At 42.5% G+C, this 19076-nt stretch overlaps 1 protein-coding gene across 3 annotated transcripts in view; it reads left to right on the top strand.

The window, feature by feature from the left end:
- The window catches only part of AIDA (axin interactor, dorsalization associated), a 49870-nt gene that overhangs the window by 14333 nt on the left and 16461 nt on the right, over window positions 1–19076 (top strand). For all 3 annotated transcript variants that reach the window (XM_077813722.1, XM_077813720.1, XM_077813721.1), the window contains 3 exons: window positions 556–625; window positions 7844–7897; window positions 9118–9172. In XM_077813722.1, coding sequence (XP_077669848.1) covers window positions 556–625; window positions 7844–7897; window positions 9118–9172 — 179 coding nt within the window. The remainder of the gene's footprint in view (window positions 1–555; window positions 626–7843; window positions 7898–9117; window positions 9173–19076) is intronic.

Raw genomic sequence — 19076 nt, forward strand, 5'->3', positions numbered from 1 at the left:
GTGTCAGGGATGTAAAAGCTGCTTTTTCTGGAAGATCTCTTGTGTCTTGATAATCAGTCATCTTAACTGAGGGAGTTGTATTGAATCTTAAACAGACATCTCTTCTCCAGAATGTCTGTCATTAACTTTATTAACACCTAGTTAACTCTAGACTGAAAATTGTTACTTTGACTCTCGTGATGCTTTAGTTTCAGGAGTTTTCCAGTCATTACAGAATTATCCAGGGTAAACAAGACCTGTATTTCTAAATAAATGTTGTGCTTGTTTTTCACATTAGAAAGTTTAAGTGGTCCTTATACATCATAAAAAGATGCAATTCCACTTTTACCTTTTTGTAGATCACCTGTAAGTCTTGTTTAATTGTCTCGTGTGATCATGTGTTTTCCAGTACAATGTCCTCATTCTAAGGGTTTTTAATATTAGGAATATGCAAGCACAACAGTCTACAAAACTTCTAGCTAACATGTTTTCTGAAAACAGCACCATGGGATTCAGAATGTTGTTCCCAATCTACAGAAAATATTTGATACTCCTCTCCACCCTTTCCCCATCCAGATTAGCAAGACACCTACAGAAAGAAGCCCAGTCTCAACACAACAACTCAGAGTTCACAGAAGATCAAAAGGTATGTTACTGTTCGTTCAGTTAATGGGGGCTTGATCCTGCAAGATCCTGGTCACCTGAGTCCTCTTGAAGGCTCTCAGTGTCTCGGAGGACTGAGCTCTCTGTTTTTCTTCTCTCTTGAAGTATAAAGTACTGTGAAAACAGAGAATAGCATGGCTGAAATGTTTATCATTAGATGTGACAGATATTCTGATGTGCAGTAGTCATGTCTTACAATCTGGCCAGAATCCTTCATAACCAGAGTTTTTCTTTTTGGGTGACCTTTTGATAAATTACTTATAGAACTTTGGCAAAGAATTAATTTAATTTTGTCAAGTCCAAATGTAAAATGTGTTGAACTGCAGATGTGTCTAGTGTGTGGGGGAGGATGTTAAATTAACATGTAACACCTGATGGGAAGTGGGACTGCCAAAGTCTTTTATAGCAGGGGTTCTCAAACTTTCTTTCTCAGGCCCTCCGAACATGCTATTAAAAACTCCATGGCCCACTTGTGCCACAACAACTGTTTTTCTGCATATAAAAGCCAGGACGAGCGTTAGTGGGTAGCAAGCAGGACCGCTGTCCAGGGCTCCATGCAACAGGGGGCCCCATGAAGCTAAGTTGCTCAGGCTTTAGCCCTGGGTGGCAAGGCTTGCGGCCCTGGGCTTCAGACCCATGCGGCAAGTCAATGCTGGCCCTGCTTAATAGACCCCCTGAAACCTGCTCGTGGCCCCCCAGGGGAGTCCCGGACCCCTGGTTGAGAACCACTGATCAAGAGTCTTCACATGCTTTCGACTGAACAAGATTGTAGTGTGTACTTGGTGTGTGTTGTGTTGTATTTTGTTAGCATCATGTTAGTGTAATTCTGGAAGGGGGTTTGTTAAAAATGGAAACTCCAACAGACTTTCTCAGCACTGAAAACCAATTTTAGTGATGTGTATTCAGTATAATTACCCTCCCCCACCCTGCTGTTAGTAATACACGTGACTTTGCTACCCTTGTGATATTTTGTGAAGGGACAGGGTTTTATTAGGAGTGATGGCCATGTGGAGAAGACTTGTGATTACAGGTATTGTTTATGGGAGCAATAGCTTATTTGGGAATGGAATTTTCTAGTACACAACTCAGTTCAATATACAAGTTACAGAATTATGTGTGGATTAGAGAAAAAGAACCTAGTAAGAGATGCTTTATGATCGGCTGTGGACTGAACTTCAAGGTGGATAAAAAAAATCTGAGAAATGAATATGCTGCCATTTTAAAATGTCCACATTTGCCTTTAGTTACTACACGGAGACACATGCTAGGACAGTGGTTTCTCAACCTTTTCCATACCACGTATTAAAACAAAAAAGCTTTAGGACTCTTCTCCTCTTCATCTAGTCATAAAGAGAGCATGTTCATGAGCCCCCCCACCTTAACTTGTCTTGGGCCCTCATGGGGATTGTGACCATCATCTTCCTGGTCTTCTTCCTCCCCCCCCCCCTCCCCCACCCCCCCAAAAAAAAAAAAAAAAACAAGAACCCATGGACTAAGGAGATCTCTTTGGTAAGTCAGAAAATTTTGATTCTTTAATGGCTTCTGTTGTCATTGCAGATAGTTTAGTCTTTTGTTATAGTTTCACTTCCCCCTTCCCACCAATTTTGATTGTATATTTCACTCCCCCACCCATTGTTGGAAGTAGAGTTGGAAGGTGTGGTTTGTTAGCAGGTGGTGTTAATCTCACTTATGGCAGGCTGTGATTAACAGCATGCTGTCCTTTATGCTGTGTATCAATATGAACTTCATTGTTTCAAGATGATCGCAAAGCTGGGTTCTTTGAACTTTGTGGATAGTGCCTTGCCCCAGATAAGGGTGTGTGTGTCGTGGGGAGGGGAAGGCTGCTCCCTGTGGAGCATCTCTCTTGTAGGGCCTGGTTTTTAACCGAAACACTCGGTTGAAAAGGGACCCTGGCGGCACTGATCAGCACTGCTGACAGGGCTGTTAAAAATCCAGTTGGCAGTGCTAAGGGGCTAAGGCAAGCTAGTCCCTACGTGTCCTGGCACTGTGCTGCACCACAGAAGCGGCCAGCAGGTCCAGCTCCTAGGTGGGGGAGCCACGGGGCTCCATGCGCTGCCCCATCCTGAGCACCGGCTCTGCACTCCCATTGGCCGGAATCCAAGTAGATTTCTACTTGGTTAGGGTATGTCTACATTGCAAAAGAACAAAGCAAAACAAAAGGGCAGGGGGTTGTAACTCAGGTTAAAATAGCAGTGAAGACACAGCAACTTTGCTTTTAACTTGGGTTAGCAGCTTGAGTAAAAGCCTATTGAACTGCTAACCTGAGTTAAGAGCAGAGTTGTGTCTTCTGCTATTTTATTGTGAGTTAGCTAACAAGCTAACTCACATTAAGATCACACCTTTCTTTGCAGTGCAGACATACCTATAGTGAGCAAGCATAGCTTATTACTATACATATATACATACTATACATACCAGCTATATACACACACACCCCTGAACCAACTATGCGTGATGGGGTCTAAATGATGAGAGAGCTGTTACCACGCGAGAAAGAGATCTTGGAGTCATTCTGGATAGTTCTCTGAAAACATCCGCTCAGTGTACAGCAGCAGTCAAAAAAGTGAACAGAATGTTGGGAATCATTAAGAAAAAGGGATAGATAAGATGACAGAAAATATCATATTGCCTCTGTATAAATTCATGGTATGCCCACATCTTTTGGGCAGATGTGGTTGCCCCATCTCAAAAAAAAGATATATTGCAACTGGAAAAGGTTCAGAAAAGGGCAACAAAAAAGATTAGGGCTATGGAACAGCTTTCGTATGAGGAGAGATTAATAAGACTGGAACTTTTCAGCTTCAAAAAGAGACAACTAAGCAGGGATATGATAGAGGTCTATAAAATCATGACTGGTGTGGAGAAAGTAAATAAGGAAGTGTTATTTATTCCTCCTCCTAACACAAGAACTAGGGGTCACCAAATGAAATTAATAGGCAGCAGGTTTAAAACAAACAAAAGGAAGTATTTTTTCACACAACACACAGTCAATCTGTGGAATTCCTTGCCAGAGGATGTTGCTAAGGCCAAGACTATAATAGGGTTAAAAAAAGAACTAGATACATTCCTAGAGGATAGGTCCATCAATGGCTATTAGCCCGAAGGGGCAGGGATGGTGTCCCTAGCCTCTGTTTGCCAGAAGCTGGGAATGGGCGACAGGGAATGAATCACTTGATGATTACCTGTTCTGTTTGTTCCCTCTGGGGCACTTGGCATTGGCCACTGTCGGAAACCTTTAGTTTGACCCAGTGTGGCTGTTCTTATTACATTAATTGATCTCCTTAGCTTTGGCTATGTCTGTCAGCCTGCCCTTCTGCACAGGGTGTTAGTTGTTTTCATCCAGATCTCCACACAATGCATGTGACCTTTCAAGTTTCTGACTAAAAAGTGCTTGCATGAGCCTTTTTAAAAATTATTCTTGGCTTTATGCAGTGTTGAAAAAAATCTTATTTTTTTGTGTGCTGATAACTTGCTGAAACACTTGCACAGCTGTATAATCTTAGCATGTCTGCTTAAACTACTGGTCTGCTAACAACTTGGTTTTCTTGAAAACCAAACTTCGCTTAGGCTCTCTATTTATGCAAACATCTCAAACTGCATTACAGTTAGCACAGTCATTACTCACACAACAGTACAGAGGAAGCCTTGACTACTAGATCAACTGACTTTTTCTCTCCTAAACACTAGTTTACATTGAAACTGGATCTTTAACAGCTCTAACTAGCAGAGTTTGTTACAGCTTCAGTACTGCTAATAAGATATTAAGTGTTTTCATTGCTGTAAAAGGAGCCTCTGCATGGGATAGTTGCAGCTGAAAACGATAGTGTTTAGCTGCATTTTGTACTTTCGGGTTGGGTGTGGTCCCTTAAAAATAGTTATGAATAATGGCTGCTGGTATCTTGCCATAATTCAATAGATTCCATATAAAACCTGTTCTTTTCTATTTTAAACTCCAAATCTCTCCAAAGTTAATCTGTTCCTAATGCTGTGTTATCATTCTTCAACTCCCAAGAGCCTAACGACACACTTTGCAAAGTTTCATTTGCACCACTGCAAGGAGTTAACTGGTTAGTCCAGGCAGCTGTTAGAATCTAACTTCAGGATGGGGTCTGCTAAGCATGTCAGTGAGGGTGGGGGAGGGGGAAGAAACGAAGTAGCATTTCTGAAGACCTCGTTTCTATCTCAGGCTCAATACTATGTGTGTGAGACCGAGGAAGAGCAGAAGTTAAATTATGTTTACAAGTCTTGCCTACATCACACAGTGCTGGAGATTCTTAGTGTACCAATCCTCTTGCTAATTGGAAGAGCAATTGCTCATTGCTCTCAGAACAGATTATGATTCTAGAGACTATCTTTTGTATTTTCTTAACACTCAGTTGGCATGCTCACTGCTCCTTTGCACTAATATTAGAATTAAATTTTATATGTAGAGATTCTGCCTCCCTAGGGGAGCTCTGAGGAGTCCTCTGTCTTTCTCCATCACTTCAGGGGAGGTCCTACATTTGTGGACAGCCTCTTCCCCATTTTCAACAATAAAGAACTCCCAGTGCTGCTGCTTAACTGACTAGAGAGAGTACCAGGCATTCCCTCCTGGGGGTTGAGCATGCTACATCTGTAGCCCTACTATCTTTGATTTCCCCCACCCCCTTCCCAACCCTGACCGCAAGACGAGGCCATGCATTAAACTGAATGTGTGGAACATGGTACTCAATCTTTTTAACTCTAAGGTATTTGAGCGTACTCCAGAGCAGGATGTACATGATTTCTAATGTGTATTGGTTGAGGCCAGAGAAGCATAGTTTTCCAATCTGTTTACCCTCTAACATGAGGCAGATGTCATTCAAGCACAAAATAGACAGGGCTTTCTCAGGGTCCAGCCCAAGACTGGAATGAACTCCCATAAGAATGAAGGACCATCACAAACCTCACCAACTTCCAGTGGAAGTGCAAGGCATGCTTCTTTGATTTTTGCCTTCTCTAATGTAAACACATAGCAATGTGTTTGTATATATGTTATAAACAAAAAACTCCAAAACATAACACTCCACTGCACACACTTCTCTGCCAGGGAGAGAAGAGAACAAACACGTGACAGATGTTAGGCCAGAGGTTCCCAAACAGTAGGGCCCACCCCAGGAATGTTCAGGGGGGCAGGGCCCAGGTCAGCCCCCATGGGCGTCAGGGAGGGAGCGCCTCCCAGCCATGGTCCCGGCCCCGTGCCTGGTCCTGCCCCCAATCTTTAGCATGGCTTCGCACCCGGCTTCCAGCCTCCACCACAACCTGGCTAAGGCTCTGCTTCCTCCCCCAGTTCGGCTCCTTGCTCCCACTCCCGGTCCCAGATCCACCCCCAGCTTCGGTCCCCTTATCCTGTTCCCCCCACTCCCAGCTCCTTCCCCCAGAGCCATGGCCCAACTCCTGGCTCTGGGGCGGGCACAACCCTCAAAAGTTTGGGGACCACTGTGTTAGGCACATTGTTTAGTGCACTGCTGGAAAGCGCTCAGATACTACAGTGCTAAGCATGGTATAAGAACCTGTGTAGTATAGAACAGAACATAGTATAAACTACAAGGAAGCTATGCCTAGATCAGCACCATCTCATGAGGCAATATTTAAAAAAGAAAGAAGGCAGGATCACTGTACAGTAGGTATTGGTTTTTGGCTGACATGCATGGCTTGGGAATTGACCTAAACACTGTTGGACTCAGTAGTAGATCAGCCTCTTTTCTATTTTTAGGTAGTAGAATTGCTACATCAGGAACCCAAACTCTTTTTTTTTTTTTTTAAACTGGGCAATAACAGATGCATTTATTGGACTTTCACCCGAGAAACTTTATCACCCATTGTATTTAACTTGCTTTTCTCTATAGCTTTATCATAGTCACCATTTTTGTCCTATTGGCCATATTGCACTTTTCTGTCTATCTTTTGTTAACCTATTGCTAGTTAGTTTGTCCCCATCATCACCAAGACATTTTCTTCTAGGTGCTGAATAATCTTGTGACTTTCAAAACTGTAGCCATTGCAGCAAAATGCTTCTAATGGGTAGTCTTGATTATTAGTGCCTACCTGATTGGAAGCTTCGTTCTTCCTGAAAGCTTTTATACTGGTGGCACTGGAGATGATCTGCATCATTGCTTGTAAGCCTTCTAATGTTCTTTATTTCTCTAGCTGTCCACTTCGAAAGGCCTTTATGAGAGATGTAATATATTGAAAGACTTATCTAGTCTTGTCTAGGGCTCCGGCTCTCTCCTCCACAACTAGATGAACTGAGGTCTTTTAGGGAATCCACCTGCGGTAATCTCACTGCAGCATCTCGCGCATCACTTCTGTATATGAAGGGAGAAATTACAACCTACCCTTGATCAATGGCAATCTTACATGGCTAACAAGCTTTAACTGAAGAGTTCTCTCTATTTGGGTGAAATTGTTAACCCGTTTCACAGAGTTTAAGTAGCCTAAAAAGTTTTACAAGACCTGCTTTGAATTCATAGGGACTGCTATTCCTAGAATATGTCAGCTGTTGCAATTATATGGACCAGTAAGTTGTTGTTTTGTTGTTCAAGGGAGTCCTCTTCTCTTCTTCCCCACAACACACACAGCAAAACAAAAACAAACCTATGCTTAAGGTACAATAGGGCCTGCTTCTGAGAGATTCTGAGCATCCACAACTTCCACTGAAGGGTGATCAGTATACATCTCTGGATCAGGTCCTCGTTTAGTTTTGTAATCGATTCGGGGGGGAATCTACAAATGTTTCCTGGAAGGGCAAATGAGAACAAGTAATTTCACATTCTCAAAGTAATTGATCTTATTCTCCGACATGTCCCCCATCACTCCCAGAGTAATCATCAGGTTTATAACCAATTTATGGGAGGCAGTGCCCCAGTCTGCAGTTCATTCACTGACACATTTGTACCAATGAGCTATGTGGAAGGAGTTCAATTGCCAATGGTTATGTAATATTGTCCATTCCACTTTCAATCTCTCTGGCTTGTATATATTGTTTCTCGATGCAAATATTAAAAGCATGTTTGATGTTAATCTGTTAATATTTCTGTGTAATCAAATTTTTGGGGGTGTGAAGAAGTGTTTGTAAGCTTGTTTTAAAGAAGGGGGCTGTTTTCTTGCGTGCAGCTTTAATTGGCAAACAAATGAAGTAATTTCCTTCTCTTCCTTACAGAAAACCATAGCTAAAATTGCAACATGCCTAGAATTGCGGAGTGCAGCTTTGCAGGTGTAGTAACTTAATGTATTCCCCTGCCATATCCTGTTCTGCTCTCTTTTTTTCTTTTGCGTTTTAATGAGTGTCAACCAAAAACATGGGAAGACAATTCTGTATGGAAATCTGATTTGTGCCATCGGGAAAGTGACTTTGCTTTTAATGTTAAATGTTTCTGTTTTTCTCTGTTAAGTTTCAGTGGAATGAAGTGGGGAAATAGGTAATGTGTAAGGCTTTCCACATGTAGACATGATTTCTGGCTGACAAAGTTAGTGATCTCTTTGAATGCTGGGACTTCCACCACCAGGTAGTTGCTTGAAAGCCTCTGAATACTTCGGGGCATTTGCTTCAATGGGGCGAAACTGCAGGCTTCCTGTTCCTTGTCACTTTAGATTCCTTCCACAGAAAATGACAGTGCTGGTGGTTTGCACAGAGGCTGTACAGACAAGAGCAGAAATAGCCCTGGAGTGAACTTCACACAAGCCTAGCTGTTTTCACGCTGTCCCTCCTAGACCTCAAGGAAGCACTTCAGCAATTTTCACTCTGCATAGATTCATGTCCTCATTACTCCTTCTCCAGGGAAAGCTGTGCAGATACAAATTTTGGGGGGCGGAGGGAAGACAGTTAACTTTAAAAAGGAGGTGAGAGGGACTTCTAAAAGTGGGAGACGAGGTGACAGAAAATGAATTTAGGCTCTGAGCTGTGGTGTGGGTTTTGTTTCTTCCATTATTCATCTAAATAAGGTCTTGTAGAAATCAATTTAAGATGTTTCTTCATGCATTTTGACCTTGGCTTATATTTTCTATACCTTTCCACCCCTTTCAGTAGCTAATGAGCAAGTTATTTAAAATCCCCTTCTATTATCCTGGCTGCTTATGAAACAATAATTAATAGTTACAGTCACAAAAAATACAGGCAGGGGATGTACTTCATGATGATTTATGGACTGTGTGTGTTAAATATGATTTGGTCTATAAGAAATGCCTCAAACTCAGTCTTGCCGGTAAAGTAGCTCTGGCCTTTGTCAAAATTATAGCAGAAAAATCTTGCTTTTAAAATTTTAAAATATAAGCTCTGTTTGCTTTTTGTGACTTTAAACAGAGTCTAGTGTACAATATGTGTTAAGACTATAAGGTTTTGATTTAAAAGCTGGAACAATCCTGCATGCCCATTCTGAAATAGCAACAGACGGTGCATAATGAAACCTAATACTATTTTCCTTTGTAACTATCTAGTCCACGCAGTCGCAGGAGGAATTTAAGCTGGAGGATCTGAAGAAGCTAGAACCAAGTAAGTAGTATCTGACATTTTAAGTGGGTGATTTTAATAATTACAGTGGAAAGTCTGATAGCCGCAGTAATGCTGACTGGCCTAAATGTGGGTAGACAGCAATGCTGGTAAGGTTATTCCTCCAAATGTTTGCTACCACATACATTCTTTAATAACCAGGCTTTAGTGTAGTGCTGATTTATATATGGAAGTCCTTACACTTCAGTAGTCTAGGAATTTGTCCTCCCTTGAATGGACAGTGCTCTTTAGGGTCACTAATAGCATTATAGCACAGCAGAATCCATCCAGTATAGCAATGGTTTTCAAACTTTTTTTTTTTCTGGTGACCCAGTTGAAGAAAATTTTTGATGCCCACGACACAATGGAGCTGGGGATGAGGGATTTGTGGTGTGGGAGGGGCTCAGCGCTGGGCAGAGGGTTGGGGTGAGGACTGCAGGCTGGGGCTGGGAATGAGGGGTTCAGAGTATGGGGGGGGGCTCTGTGCCAGGGCAGGGGGTTGGAGTGTGGGAGGGGGTCGGAGCTCTGGGCTGGGGGTGCAGGCTCTAGGATGAGGGGTTTGTGGTGCAGGAAGGGGCTCTGGGTTTGGTGGGGGGGGATCAGAGGTGGGCAGGAGATTGGGGCGCAAGGTTGGGGCACGGGCTTACCTCGGGCGGCTCCTGGTCAGTGGCGCAGCGGGGGTGCTAAGGCAGGCTTCGTGCCTGTCCTGGCACCGCAGACCACACTGCATCCCGGAAGTGGCCAGCAGCAGGTCCGGCTCCTAGGCGGAGGCATGCAAGCGACTCCGTGTGGCTTTCGCCTGCAGGACCGCCCCCTCAGCTCCCATAGGCTTCCCTGCCAATGGGAGTGCAGAGCCTGTGCTCGGGGCGGGGGCAGTGCGTGGAGCCCTGTGGTGCCGCCCCCCCACCCCCCCCAGGAGCTGGACCTGCTGCTGGCCATTTATGGGGCGCAGTGTGGTATCAGAACTAGTAGGAATGAGCCTGCCTTAGCTGGGCAGCACTGCCGATGGGACTTTTAACAGCCCAGTCGGTGGTGCTGACCAGAGCCGCCGCAACCCAGTGCCTTACATTCTGCGGCCCAGTACTTGGTTGTGACCTGCAGTTTGAAAACCACTGCAGTATAGAATACAAGCATTTTAAAAATTCTACACTGCTTAATTGAATCTTCAACCTGCATGTATCTTTTTGAATGGTATTATATTACAGTTGTAAGCTCAGTGGGGCAGGAAACATGTATTTCTCTGTACAGTGCCAAATACACCAGACCTCGGCAAATAATTCAGAATATACTCTGATACCAAATCAACTCTTACCCAACACACTAGTGGTGGTATTGTAATAATGTCAAATTCTACTGAGGAAAATAGAAGGAAGATAAACTATGGCAAGTCAAGTGTAAAAATATAGTTAGGCAAGCCCAAAAAAAAATTTAATTTTTTTTTTTGGGGTCTTCTGCTAGTTGCTCTTCAAATTCTAACAGCAAACTTTTTTAAGCACATCAGAAGCAGGAAGCCTGCCAAACAATTAGTGGGGCCACTGGATGATCGAGGTGCTAAAGGAGCACTCTAGGAAGACAAATCTGTTGTAGAGAAGCTAAATGAATTATTTAGATTGGTCTTCTCGGTAGAGGATGTGAGGGAGATTCCCACACCTGAGACATTCTTTTTAGGTGGCAAATCTGAGGAACTGTCCTAGACTGAAGTGTCAGTTGAGGACGTATTGGAATAAATTGATAGATTAAACAGTAATAAGACACCAGGACTTGATATTCAACCAAGGATTCTGAAAGACCTCAGATATGAAATTGCAGAACTATCAATTCAATCAGCTTCTGTACTAGTTGACTGGTGGTTAGCAAATGCTCCAGAGGTGATCCTAGTAAGTACAGGTCAGGAAGTCTAACTACTTTACTATAGTTACAGTTTGCCTGGTAATAAACAGAATTGTCAGACACCTAGATGAACATTGTGTTGGGGAAGAGTCAACACAACTTTTGTAAAGGGAAAACCTGTCTCACTAATCTATTAGAAATCTTTGAAGGGGGTTGTCAAACATGCACAAGCATTATCTTGTTGATATAGTGTACTTGGACTTTCAGAAAGCCTTTGAGAAGGTTCCCTCACCAGAGACTTTAAGCAAAGTGGGCAGTCATGGAGTAAGAGGGAAGGTCCTCTCATGGATCAGTAATTGGTTAAAATATAGGAAACAAAGGGTAGGAATAAATGGTCAGTTTTCAGAAGGCAGAGAGGTAAATAGTGGGATCCCTCAAAGATCTGTACTGGTACCAGTGGTGGTCAATGTATTCATAAATATTCTTTTTGGGGGAAAAGGGATGAACAGTGAGAAGACTAAGTTTTGCAGATGATACAAAATTACTCAAGATAGTTAAGTCCGAAGCTGAATGTGAAGATTTACAAGGGGATCTCAAAAAATGGGCAATTGGTCAAAAAAATGGCAGATGGAATATTGATAAATGCAAAGTAATGCAGGTTGAAAAACATAATTCCAACTATATATACATACCAAATGATGGGGTCTAAATTAGCTGTTACCACTTAATAAAGAGATTTTGGAATCATTGTGGATAGTTCTCTGAAAACATCCACTCAGTGTGCAATGACAGTCAAAAAAGCTAACAGAATTTTAGGAAACATTAGGAAAGGGGTAAATAATAAGACAGAAAATATCATGATGCCACCATATAAATCCATTGTACACCCCTTGAATACTGCTTGCAGTTCTGGTTGCCCCATCTCAAAAAATATATGTAAAAATTGGAAAAAGTACAGAGATGGGGTATGGAAAAGCTTTCATATGAGGAGAGATTAAAAAGACTGAGACTGTTCAACTTAGATGACTAAGCAGGGATATGATAGAAGTCTATAAAATCATGAATAGTGTGGAGAAGATGAATAAAGAGTTTTATTTAGCTCTTCACATAACACAAGAACCAGAAGTCACCCAATGAAATTAAGTCAGCAGTTCTAAAACAAACATAAGGAAGTATTTCTTCACACAATGCACAGACTGCTCGCGAAAATCATTGCCAGGTGGCAGTGTGACTGCCAAAAGTATAAATGAGTTCCAAAAAGAATTAGATAAGTTAATGGAGGATAGGTCCATCTGTTGTTGTTAGACAAAATGGGATGCAACCACATGCTCTGGTGTCCTTAAATCTCTTGACTGCCAGAGGCTTGGACTGGATGGTAGGATGTATCCACTCAATAAATTGCCCTGTTCTTTCCCTCTGAAGCATTTGGCACAAGCCAAAGTCAGAAGACCAGATACTGGGCTAGATGGGCCATTGGTCTGACCCAGTATGGCCATGCTTATGTTTTTATGATGTCAGGTAAATCTCAAACCCTTATGTCCTAAGTCTGTTTCAGTAATGACTGAGACAAAATGTTGCTATCTCTCAATTCAGAAGTCATTTTTCCATTTCAGAAATAAACCAAATTTGTCTGCTCCATTCTCCTTCTGGTAATATTGGCTATTGACTTAACACCAGACATTGTCTTTGAAGTCAGAGGATCTGCAGCCATGCAAAGTACCATGAATGTCTACAAGACAGTCAGCTTCTAACGCTTCCTTCATAAGCAAATACGTTTTTCCTTTTCCCCAAAAGAGTGAAAATTAGCAAGCCCAGGCCACTTACTGTAACATGCCTCTCAGTCATATCTCCTACTGGACCGATCTGATATTTCATTATTATCATGTGATGTCATTGTCATGAGGCTAAGCAGAGCTGGTGCATTGTCATGTGGCTGTCTGACGTTCTGCTCAGATATCAGACTGTGCATCACTTAAATGATTGTTTTGGGCAGTAAAAGAACTTTTTCATACTTTTGCTGATGAAAATATGGAGTCTGGATATTTCAGGGTATTTCCTTGGGACCAAGAAGGTTTTCCTGCTGAGGTTTCTCTCTCTTATATGACCCCCATTGCTGTAGTGTGTGAGCACCTCACAATCTTTAATGTATTTGTCCTTGCAACACCATTGTGAGATAGGGAAAGATATTTGGCTATTGCTCTGCTCAGCGTTTAGGTGCCAAAGTCTCATTTTGAAAAGTGACATAGGTGCCTAAGTCTAAGTGACTTGCCCAAGGCCATGTATGAAGTCTGTGGCAGAGCAGGGAATTGAACCCAGGTCTCAAGTCCTGGACCACTGGGCCATCCTGCCTCCATCTCTATGGGCACAATTTGCAGTGGGCACAATGCATTTGAAGACTCTGTGCTTCAGTGGAGACAGGTTATTAAGACCTTAATTGAGGAAAGCATCCTTACTGAGGAAAGTACTTAAGCATGTGCTTAAAGTTATGCTTTAAAGAGCTTTCCTGAATTGGGGCCTAAATGCCATTCTTAGAAATGGAAGGCCACATTTTGGTCTCTGATACTCCACCTCCCCTGTCTGGCATCCTGGCATTCACAACAGTAGATTTGGGATTAGAGTCTGTGGTCTGAAATATATATTTCTCCGAGCTATTTGCAAAAATAATAAACGTTTTATCAACTACTGATTATAACCTCCATTGTACTTCCAGTGTTTGCGTCTGTAGCAGACTGCAGTCCTTCAGGCAGCTTCTCTGAGCTGGCCCCTTTAAATTTCCTTCAGCTGGTTCCACCCAGGCAGCCACAAAGTCTTTTCAAAAACCAAACTGAATACAAACAAACCTTCATAGCAAAAGTCCTTTCCTCCCAGGCATCTCTGTTGGGTGCAGTCTTCCAGCCTTTCTCTGCCAGTTGGCGGCCAGGTCACACCACCTCAGTCCCTTCTCCCATGAGTGGGAAGGCTTAGCAGGCAGACAGTCCTTCCCTGAGTGTCCACCTGTGTAAGGAAAGAGGCAGATTATATGTTGACCTCTTTTGCAGAATTTATCCTGGGTGGCTGAGAGAGGGGAGCTTTGTCTGACCCTGTGCTACAAGGCTCCCTATCCCGAACATGTAAAGAAACAATAGTCTGGATTTTCCCAGACATTATCACCCCAGGGCCACATCCTCTCTTCTGTCACCTTCCTCTGCCATTTCCTAGGCCCTCCTCTGCTTCAGAATTCTTGGAACAGGGTAACCTGGCCTCTCGACTTCCCCTTCTGGCCTTAAAGGGCAAGTATTCTCCCTTCAAGTCTTTTGTTGTCAGTGTGATCACTTGTGAAGTTAGTGTATTAATATTTTGTTTAGCTTTCTGCTCAGCATATTCTATAAACCAGAAGCTCTCAAAGTGAGGGATGTGGGGAAGAATACACAAGGAGCTTCAGGGGAGGGGAGGGGAACGTACTGCTCACACTTTACCTACAGCAATGAATAATGAGCAAAGCCGATTACTCCAGACATATCAGGTCCTCAGATGACACTGTGCATTTTGGTGGATTTCTGTTAAGCTTGCATAGCATTATACAAAGTTATTGCCATCTGTACGTTAATCCGTTTGCTGTGACATGATCTGCACATTTAGTTGTAAGCATGGAGCAATACTGAGGTTTTCAAATGCATTCAGCATTGGCAAGTAGTTAGGCCAATGCTGAATGTCTTTAAAAATCCCCTCGTCAGCATTCTACAATGGTCCAAAAGAATGCTGTGTAAAAGATTTATAGTGAGATTTTCAAAATTGCCTGTTAAAATTAGGAGCATAAATCACTTTCAATGGGCTTTGTGTTCCTAACTTCCTTGGATGCTTTCAAAAATCCCACCATTAGTGGGTGTTTGACACAGTTTTCAGCTGATGTAAATCACTATAGCTCAAATCAATGGAGCAACATCAAGTAAGAATCTCACCTGAAATGTAGAACAGACAAATTAAATGTAGTAATTTAATTTAAAGACAGAAAATATTGTGGTATCTTGTTAAAAAGGCTCTGTCATGAGAAACATGTTTAAGATATTAAATTACACATTTTGCCTGTGAAGACATATGCTGTTTCTAACTTTATTTCAGTTATTTTACTTACATTTTACCCATATAGCATAGTACATTACGATATCTGAAGTTGTGATCCTGTCAGAGCTATAATTTTTTTCTATTTACAACTGATAACTGTTGTCTGTCCTCCAGTGGCAATAAAGGTGAATTACTGAATAAGTCTTTCAGAGTGTTGTGTATTCATAGTAACACGTCTGTTTCTCTCTGAGAACAGAGAAGAATCTAATGCTGCTTGTACATGAAAAATGAAGTGTAAACTTTTTTTCTGATACTGGGTTAATATAAAAGTCTGATCAAGTTTCTTTCTGTCTTTAGGCTGTGTTCCCTCTTGCAATTCACTAAACTTGGATGGTTTCACTTTCAGTGTCTCATACACATTACTGCTTAGCTGTGTTTTCCAGCACTGCAGGGGAATTTTGAAATTCATGAAAACCTCTTCTGTCTCTCACCCAAAATGTTTGTAGTGTTTGTGTGCTATTAAAAACTGCTTTGCTTCCAAGAAGCAATAGCTATAATCTCCCTTACTGACCTTTCAGGGATTAAGGCACTGGAGTGAGGCTCCAGAGATCTGGGTACACTTCTTAGCCTGCCACAGATTCCCTGTGGAACTGTGGGCAAATCTCTTAATCTCAGTGTTCCTCAGTTCCTTATCTGCAAAATGGTGATACCCACTTTACTCACAAGGGTGAGTTAGGATGAATTCATTAGTGTCTGAGGTACTCAGCTACTGTGATGATGAGGCAGTTATCCTCACCTAGGTAGATAATGTCAGTAAAATTGAGAGTTTCAGGTTAAATATACAAAATCCAAATTATTTCCATTGAACGTTTAAGAGTATTAAACAATTATCAGGTTTTGAAAAAATGTTATACTACAAAACTTCATTCTGGGCCTAAGTTTAGGTGTACAATGTTTTTAAAGCCCTCTATGCTGTTAGTATTGAAAGCAAAATGTTTGGGGTTTTTAAATAGTTCAGTATCAGGCCTCCTAAAAAAGGCTGGAACAATACTAATCCTAATTTGCAAATGGGCAAGTCCTCAGTGATCATAGACTATCCCTTTTAAAAAGAATTCCAGGCAAATGTGAATAATTACAGACGAACCTCACTCACTTACATCTGTGACTGGGAAACTGGTTGGTTGAATTTTCAAATTTGGTGAATAAGTGAGCAGACTTCAAAAAGAAAGGCTAGTGTGTCATAGAAGGGGTATTCGAAGTGAGTGTCACGTATGGTCAGTGCTTAATTTGTAATGAAAGAGGTGCCAGCGCTCGAGCAATTGTTTTACATTCATAACTGATGCAGCGCTAGAGGTGCTGGGGCTATGAACTGCCAAGCCCAGAGGTGCTGGGACCCAGCCCTAGCAAGCCTTGCCAAATTAAGCACTGCGTATGGTGTAAAGGCTTTCTCAAAGAAGGCTTTTCACCAGTTTCTAAAGAGGGTCTGTCATAAATATAAAGGGAAGGGTAACCACCTTTATGTATGCAGTAATATAAAATCCCTCTTGGCCAGAGGTACAGAATCCCCTTACCTGTAAGGGGTTAATCAGTTCAATTAACCTAGTTGTCACCTGATCAGAAGGACCAATGGGGAAAGAAGATATTTTCAAATGGGGCTGGTGGGGGAGGCGTTTTGATATGGGGAATATCTTTGTTTTTGTGCTCTGTGTGTGTACTCTCAGGAGACAGAGAGAGACCAAGCAAGTAATCCAGCTCCTACTGAACGATACATCTAAAATTACAGAAATAGTAAGTAATAGCAAGGAAGTGCGTTAGAGTATCTTTTAAAAAAAGAAAAGGAGTACTTGTGGCACCTTAGAGACGAACCAATTTATTTGAGCATGAGCTTTTGTGAGCTACAGCTCACTTCATCAGATGTATTTTTTGTTTTAGCTTGTGAATTTTCCCTGTGCTTAGAGAGGTTTATCCCTTTTTTTTTTTTTTTTTTGTAACTTTAAAGTTTTGCCTAGAGGGGAATCCTCTGTGTTTTGAATCTGATTACCCTGTAAAATTACCTTCCATCCTGATTTTACAGAGGTGCTTCTTTTACTTTTTTTTCTTTATAGTAAAGTTCTGGGGGTTTTCTTAAGAATCTGGTTTTAGTGTCCTAAAACCCAGGGATTTGGTCTGTGCTCAACTGTATCAATTGGTGAGGATATTTATTCTCAAGCCTCCCCAGGAAAGAGGGTGAAGAGGCTTGGGGGTAATATTTTGGGGAACAGGAACTCCAAGTGGTTCTTTTCCTCGAATCTTTGTCTAACTCACTTGGTGGTGGCAGTGAATACCATTCAAGGACAAGAAGAGATTTGTGCCTTGGGGAAGTTTTAACCTAAGCTGGTAGAAATAAGCTCAGGGGGTCTTTCATGCGGGTCACCACATCTGTACCCCAGAGTTCAGAGTGGGGAGGGAACCCTGACAGGGTCAGACTTGGGATTCCCTGGGTCTCCTCTGGAAGTTTGTCCCAGAGCTGGGTCCCTTCACAGAGAATGCTTGTCTGAGCTCTCATGATTCATCCTGGTCTTTGTGATCTGAATTGTCCCGGAGGAGCGCAGCTGTCATGGGGGTTCACAGATCAAAGTTTGGTCATTGATGTAGGTGGAGCTTGATCCATTAATTGCCTTGAAAATTAGGACCAAGGCCCTAAACTGACACTGGATGCCAACTGGGAGCTGGGGAGGGAGCTTAGCCCAAGCATGATATACTTACGGAAGCCTGAGCCGTGGAGAATCGGGGCAGCTACATTCTGTACCATATGGATGCTGTGAGTCAGTTTCACATTCAGCTTCTGATAAAATGATTTACAGTAATCCCGCTTGAGCCAGCTGCTCTTCAGCCAAGAGTTAATTTCCTGTAGGCAATCTGACATTTTAGAAGTGGCAGTGGCTGCATCAATGAATGCCAGAGAATGTCAAATAAAGTTCAAGGTTTCAGTCCTTATCTTCAAGGCCTGAGTGGCTGGGGCCCAGGGTATCTAAAATATCACCTAAAGCTCCAGGATACAGACTCTGGTCATCAGCTCTGATCCTTGGGTACAGTGGAACTTCCTACCATAAGAATAAAGCTCACTTCCAGGAGATGGAGCTTTCCTTGGGGATGGAGACTGTGGAGTGAACTCCAACAGGAGCAAGGACCATGACACACCTCACTACCTTCCACTTCAGGTAAAGGTGCACTTTGACCTAGTCTTCTCTAATAAATGCATAGCAATATGTGCATTTAAAAAATATTCCCCAAATCAAAATGCTCCCCTGCAGCCACACTTCTCTTCTTGGGGGGAGGATGAGAGAATGCATGAAGAACACACACATGACCGTTGTTAATTATGTTGCTGAAGGCATTCAGGTACTGTTGTAAATAGGTTCTTCTACTGCAATTATGTAGAATAGGTTTGAGAAAAATGTTATGCCAGAGTAAAATTCTTACAGTTTTTTAGTTGGCAAACTCTGTTACTTCCATTCTTTGATTGGTGAAGGGATGTCACCCTGGTGCCCTCTGTGGTTCCCATGAAAATTTGCCCGAATTTTGGCAGGTTATGAGCTTCTGAAATTTTGGAGTTAGCACATGCTCATTAGACTTATTGGAATTTGGCAGCTAAGTTCTCTGAAGATTTGGTCTGTACTCTGGGCTTTCTCCATCCTCTCACAGCTCATATCTGTGACCAGACTGCACATGTGTCATCCACTCAGAAGGACCAAGCAGGACATTCCTGGCAATTTTCTCCCCACTTCCACAGGCTGATTTGGTATCAGGCAAAGGAGCTGAGAGCAGGAGCATCCCACCTGTGCTCCCTCCTACCAGTACCCAGGCAGCATGGAGGAGGAAGCTGCCTGACCCAAATCAAGTGATATGGGGGTGAAGAATGTGGTGGATGATGGGCACAGGAACCCAGCAGGGGCAGCAGCTGGGGAGTAGAGGTGGAGGAAGGGAACTGGGCCTGTAAGGAGGGGTTTACTGGGTATCTATCTTGAGATACCCAGGGTTTGATTTGCAGATGTGC

Source organism: Eretmochelys imbricata, chromosome 3 (assembly GCF_965152235.1).
Source record: "Eretmochelys imbricata isolate rEreImb1 chromosome 3, rEreImb1.hap1, whole genome shotgun sequence".
NCBI classification, from domain to species: Eukaryota; Metazoa; Chordata; order Testudines; family Cheloniidae; genus Eretmochelys; species Eretmochelys imbricata.